The sequence below is a fragment of the Sinocyclocheilus rhinocerous genome, unplaced genomic scaffold (assembly GCF_001515625.1).
Source record: "Sinocyclocheilus rhinocerous isolate Xijiao unplaced genomic scaffold, SAMN03320098_v1.1 scaffold1822, whole genome shotgun sequence".
Classification (NCBI taxonomy): domain Eukaryota; kingdom Metazoa; phylum Chordata; class Actinopteri; order Cypriniformes; family Cyprinidae; genus Sinocyclocheilus; species Sinocyclocheilus rhinocerous.
In genome coordinates this window covers 605631-612411 of record NW_015638936.1, presented here as the reverse complement: position 1 = coordinate 612411, position 6781 = coordinate 605631, and the positions used below count along the sequence as shown (strand labels likewise).

Sequence of the window (6781 nt, the reverse complement as noted above, 5' to 3'; positions counted from 1 at the left end):
TATATATATATATATATATTACTGTCATTTAGTTATTTTGAATGATTTTTTATAATTTGAGTTCTGATTTTAGTTTTTAGTTTTAGATTTTAGTTAAAGTTTTATTTTTTATTTTTTATCTGTCTATATAGTTTTCTTTAATTTGATTTTTAGTTCAGTAAATTTTGCTTGGGCACTTACAAAACCAACAAACAAACAAAATAAAAAAATACAAATACAATGAAGAACTTGTAATATTACGCCGCTATAAAATGAAAGATAATTTAATAAATGAGTGACAAAACATTTTAGTTTTTCATAATTCATCTCCTGTTGTATTTCACCCTAAAAGCAAAATCAGTAAATTATATTGTTATAAAGATTATTGTCATGATTAAGCACATTTTCCCCTAAAATTCTCATTAAAGTATGTGGAAAAATAATATATTATTAAAATGGTAATTTATGAAAATATTTGATGAACTGTGTTTTATTTATGCTCATTTAAATGTAAAAAATTGTTAATGGTTATATTAGTTTTTTTCTAATATTTTCATTTTTTGTCATTTTAAAATTTTTTTTATTATTATTATTATTATTTTTGTAATATATGTCTATAAAATTTTCATTAATTTTAGTTTTAGTTCAGTAAATTTTGCTTCGCCAACTCGCTGAAATAAAATACATTTATATATTTTTTTAATATATTATATTATATTTTAGTCAAAAGTTTTTTTTTTCAAGTAACAAAAGTAGTTTTATGGTCTTATAGTGTTAGTTATATGTGTTAAATATTTCTTTATTTAATGCTTTAGAATTAAATTGGTTAATTTATTCAAGATCTATAAACATTTTCATTTAATCCTGTGCTTTTTGGCATTATGATTTTGTGGTTAAATGTATTTTGGGCATGTTTTCATGAGATCCACCTGCATTTATCTGAAGATCCTGCAGTTTTTAAGCACAGATATGTGTTTGTGTTTGACAGCTGAAGCTGGAAAAAACAAGGACGAACTCATAATATTATGCTGTTTTAAAAATGAAACACAATTAGCTTTTAATAATTGAGTGACACGTGACAAAGCTCTCCTCCTGTCTGCTGCTGTAGGATGCGTTGGAGGTGCTGGCGGAGAACCTGGAGCTCTGTGGGAATCAGGGGCCGAGCCTGGCGTTCAGAAGAGCTGCATCCATGCTCAAGAGCCTCCCCGCTGCCCTGAGACGCCTGGAGGAGACGCAGCATCTGCCCTGCCTGGGAGAACATAGCAGGGCCATCATAGAGGTGCAGCATGAGCCTCGTCCATCTCTCTCTGTCTCCACACACATCAGCAGTCATCTGAGCTGCTCTGCTCCTGCTGAGGCTCTGATAAATACGCTTTCACACCGCCGCTGTTTCTTTTCCTGAGGGGGAAAGCAGCAAGACATGGTTTGGAAAGAAAGAAAGAGCCAAACATTTCAGCAAAAAAACATTTGAGTAGGTTTTAAATGAGGTAAAATGGTGAAGCTCAAACCTGCGAGAACATGTCTGCATGGGTTATATTTCACCCTACAAGCAAAACCAAGAAATTGTCAAGATTATTGTTATGACAATTTAGCACATTTTCCCCTAAAATTCTTACTATTAATATATTATTTAAAATGTCACTTGTGAGCCTGGAGCACAAAAGCAGTCTTAAGTCGCTGGGGTATATTTTGATTAGCAATATGCATTGCTAAGAACTTCATTTGGTCAACTTTAAAGATGATTTTCTCAATATTTAGATTTTTTTGCACCCTCAGATTCCAGATTTTCAAATAGTTGTATCTCGGCCAAATATTGTCCTAACAAACCCTACATCACTGGAAGCTTATTTATTCAGCTTTCAGATGATGCATAAATCTCTATTTCAGAAAATTGACCCTTATGACTGGTTTTGTGGTCCTGGGTCACATTTAAGAAAGTATTTGATGTAATGCCTTTGATTTATGCTCATTTAAATGCTAATAAAAAAACGTTAATTGTTAAAATGTTAATGGTCCTAAAATTTGGCCATGTACTTCATATTCAGGATTTATAAATATATTTTGAGATTTCAGATATTTATTTCCTTTTTGGGCCTTACATATAGTGTATAGTACAAAATTATAATATAATTTATTTAAATGTTATTTGAAGCTTTAAATATATATTATTTCTGAAGGATCATGTGACACTGAAGACTGGAGTAATGATGCTGAAAATACAGCTGCGCATCACAGAAATAAATTACATTCTAACAGATATTCACATAGAAAACAGCTGTTTTAAATTGTAAAAATATTTCACAATATTACTGTTTTACTCTGTTTTCAATCAGATAAATATGGCCTTGGTGAGCATACCATTACATTAAACTGTATAATCAGGATTTCTAATATATATATATATATATACATGCAGTATATATAAGCTTATTGTAGGACACTTTTATGTTTCCCTTTGATTTTGTGGTTAAATGTGACATGTTTTTATGAGATTCTCCTACATTTAGTTGAAGATCCTGCAGTATTTCAGCAGAGATGTGTGTTTGTGAGTTTGTTTTTGTGTTTTTTGACAGCCGAAGTCTGGAGAATACAAGGAAGAACTTGTAATATTATGCCGTTTTAAAAATGAAAGACAATTAGCTTTTAATAATTGAGTGACATGTGACAAAAACAGTTTTCCTTTGTGTTGAAAGTTGTGGGATTACTGACAGCATGTAGAGTAGCTATATTAACGTCTCTATACTGGCCCTCATATCTCTAGTGCTTTCCATTTCTTTGATGAGAATGAATTGCGTGCAGCCTTCCACCGACTGCTTAAACAAATACAGACAATTAAATGACTAGTTCACCCTAAAATGATCATTCAGTCGTCATTTACTCTCCCTCATGTCATTGACTTGAGTGTGAAAATGGATTGATGTGAAGGTGATGATTCTCCAAATGTTCATTCCTGAGACTTTAAGTCACTTCTGTGATTAATAGGAAGCATGTTTGATGGGAAAGTCAATCATTGCGTTCACATTCACAGTGATAAATGTGAAAGCAACACACTGTGGATGTGATTAATACACTGATTCTGCTTCCTGCAGGCTGAGAGACTGTAAGACAGCAAATAAAGCATCTTCACAACAGCGCCAGAGCGATGGGAGACAACGCAACCAGCGTTTCATTAAACTTATCAAGCTGCAATTAACTAGGATGCTGTGTGTGTGTGTATAGATTATTCACAGTTAGCGTGTTTAATCATAACAGCTCATGAATGAGCTGGATTGAGCGGTTTGTGTGACTCAGGCGTGTCTGACGTCTCTATCTTCACAGGAGATCTCAGAATGCGGCTCTTCCTCCAGAGTTGAGGAGATACTGAATGATGAGAGGTATCGGACTATGAAGGTAAAGTGAGTCTCTCAGGACTTCAGAGTTTAGAGGGCGGATGAGTGGATTTCTTTTTTTGCAATAGAACTTTTTAAATATAAAAATAAATAAACAGCAGTTATCATCCTGGACACAGAGAGCCAAAATGTATAAAATGCTTAATGCATTAAAAAATGCTTAAGAAATTTTTACTTAATACTAACAGTAATTTAAAAAAAAAGTCTCATTACATATTTAATTGGCAGCTAAATATTTATTTGAAAAATAGTTTACGACACACCATTGTTTTTGTTTATTATTACTTTTTTTAATTTATTTTTTTTACAATCATTTTAAACTACTTTTGTAATTACAATTTTATATTTAAATGAATAAAACTACTTAAAACATGCTTAATAAAAATACTAAAAATACAAAAAAAATAAAACATATATGGAATCGGCAGCTCTAAATCATTATAATATAGAATTGGGAGGTTTATGCCAATTCCCAGCCCTAGAATTTTATTGGTATTCTAAAGCACTTCCAGGAATACCATGTTTTTACCATGCACTTACTCACCAGAGTATGTGTCCAAAACAACACTGCTTTACCACAGTTTATAATGTTTTCAGAAGAGTCAGTTTTTGACTAGTGTCAAGTGTTTGAAGGTTTTTAAGCCAGACCTCCTCTCTGTTTCTCTCTCGGAGTAAAAACACAGTCTAGACGTGATAAATGTTCCTGCCAAACCACACTCATCATTTGCTGGTCATTTTTATGCAGCTGTCGGCCTCTGACGGTGTGTGTCTGGGACCGAGGGCTCCTGTGTTGTGCTACGGGAGCGTCGCATGCAAAACCCCTCGGAATATAAATACACTTATCGATGAGTCTGGTTTCATGTGTTATACATTCAGAGCTCATCAATCAGGCTGGGAAAAGGCCAGCCGTGTTCCCGCTGTCATCTCATTTATGAATTATGGTATGATTTTATTGTTAGCGTTTAAAGCGATCGCCTCATCTGACCTGTTGTTTTATGGCCTCGAGTCTTAATGTGGATTTATGATGGAGGGCCGTGTTGTTAATTACTGATTGTTTAGGAAAATCTACTGTAAGTTTAATGAGGCACACCGCTAGTGTTTTTTAATCGTCAGGCCTCGTAATTTTCCACCGCTGTCTTCAGGCGCTCATTCACGCCCTGCTGATCTATAAACAACACGCTGGCTTCAAACAATTATGCAGATCGCGTTCGGGAGATTTCCAGTCGGGTGAGAGGCGGATCAGAAAGTCTCCTGTTGGAAAAGGTGTCGGTTTTCGTAGTGATTTCTCTGGCTGTGCGCTTGTGATGTGTTTATTTTGAAGTTCAGTGAATGATAAAATATATGATGCTTTTCTACTTATAGCAGCATGCATCAGTCTCTACTTAAAATGTTTACAGTATTTATTAAATATTTACAGTATTTATTGAGAGAAATTAATACTTGACGAGGATGCATTAAATTCATCAAAGTGACAGTAAAGACATTTCTAATGTTACAAAAGATTTCAATTTCAAATAAATGCTGTTTTTTTTAAAACTTTCTATTCATCAGAGAGTTCTGAAAAATATTTCTGAAATTCTGAAAAATGTATCACAGTTTCCACAAAAATACCTATTTGTCAGCACAACTGTTTTCAACATTGATAATAACCAGAAATGTTTCCTGAGCATCAAATCAGCATATTAGAATGATTTCTGAAGATCATGTGACACTGAAGACTGGAGTAATGATGCTGAAAATACAGCTGCGCATCACAGAAATAAATTACATTTTACTATATATTTACAGCTATTTTACATTGTAATAATAATATTTCATATTATTATATTATAATATTTCTATTAATTTCTATAATATTTCTATTTCTATTATTATAATATTTCGCCAACCAATCAGAAGCGCCGTGATTCCCTGAGACAAGCCAACGAGGAAAACCATGTTTTCAACCAAACGCAAGTAAACAAACAAAGTCTCCTTTCTCGCAAAAAAAAAATTGGTGCTGAATCTATCTTAAGCAGCTAAAAATAAGCCAAATCTCTGCTTTTGTGATTTTCTTGGGGTGCGATTTAAGAACTAGCAACTACTAGACTTTTGGGACTTCATTCAAACACAGTAACTCTCATCCTCTCAACTGTATGTGTGTGTGTGTGTGTGTGTGTGTGTGTTTAGTAGTAGTTTCATGTATCTTAGAGTAGCAAATAATAAATTCTTGTTTCATTTTAAAGAAGCAGTGTCTTGTGTTCTGTGTTTATAAAGCTAACCTCATGCCCAGATCTTGTTACCTAGCAAATACATTATCACTAGCATGTACAGTATTATGACCTTTGGCCAAGGGAATAATATAAATATCAAAATTGTTAAGATATACTAATTTTAATGTTTCGCTGGACGAATAGTTGATAAAGTGTAAACTATCAATTTTGAATCGAGTTGATTTCAAATCTTTGGATTCGATTCCCTTTGAACTTGAACTAATTCCTTACATCAAATATATTTTAACTTCATTGCAATGTATTCAGATATATACAAAAATGTAAGTAGTTTTGAGAACTCTGAGTGATGAATCTCTCGTCACGATTTTGGGTGAAGTATGTTTTACATTTGCATTTATGTGTTTGGTAGATGCTTTTAACCAAAGCAACTTTAAAGTGCACTCAAGTCTGTCACTCAAGGTGCTTTATCACTGAAAGTCGTTTTCTCTATGGAGAAAATTAATGTTTTTTATTTTATTTCTGGAAACACGGTTGTGCTCTATTAAGTGTGACAGCAGCACAAGGGAAGAAGTTCACAATATTAGAAAGCAGATCAAAAACACCAAGATAAAAACCAGGAACGTCTCCTGTATATTTCTCTTTAAGGCTGACAAAGAAAGTTTTCATTGGTAGTACCTTTTTTTTTTTGTACATTAAAGGAATAGTTCACCAAAAATGTAAATGTGCTGCAAGTGTGCTCACTCTCAGGCCGTCCAAGATGTAGATGAGTTTGTCTCTTCATCAGATTTGGAGAAATGTAGCATTGCATCAGTGTCTCAGCAATGGATGCTCTGCAGTGAATGGGTGCCGTCAGAATGAGAGTCCAAACAGCTGATAAAAACATCACAATAATCCACAAGTAATCCACACCACTCCAGTCCATCAGTTAACATCTGGAGAAGACAAAAGCTGAAACAAATAAGATGTTTTTAACTAAATTATGAGTCCATAATCCATAATAAGGCTTCCTCCAGTGAAAAAGTGTTCTGGTCTGAATCAGGAGAGAAATCTGCACAGATCAAAACAGCTCTAAACAAACATGTGGCTGGATTTTGTTGTGAGAGACAACAGGAGAAGCACTTTTTCACTGGAGGAAGCGTTATTATGGATTACAGACTCGTATTTTAGCCGGAAGCAACGGTTTGAAGTTAAAAACGTCTT

General features: G+C 33.7%; 1 protein-coding gene across 1 annotated transcript in view; it reads left to right on the top strand.

The window, feature by feature from the left end:
• dntt (deoxynucleotidyltransferase, terminal) overlaps window positions 1–6781 on the top strand; it is a 138328-nt gene that overhangs the window by 30325 nt on the left and 101222 nt on the right. The window contains exons 4-6 of the mRNA XM_016565412.1: window positions 1088–1258; window positions 3298–3369; window positions 4511–4595. Coding sequence (XP_016420898.1) covers window positions 1088–1258; window positions 3298–3369; window positions 4511–4595 — 328 coding nt within the window. The remainder of the gene's footprint in view (window positions 1–1087; window positions 1259–3297; window positions 3370–4510; window positions 4596–6781) is intronic.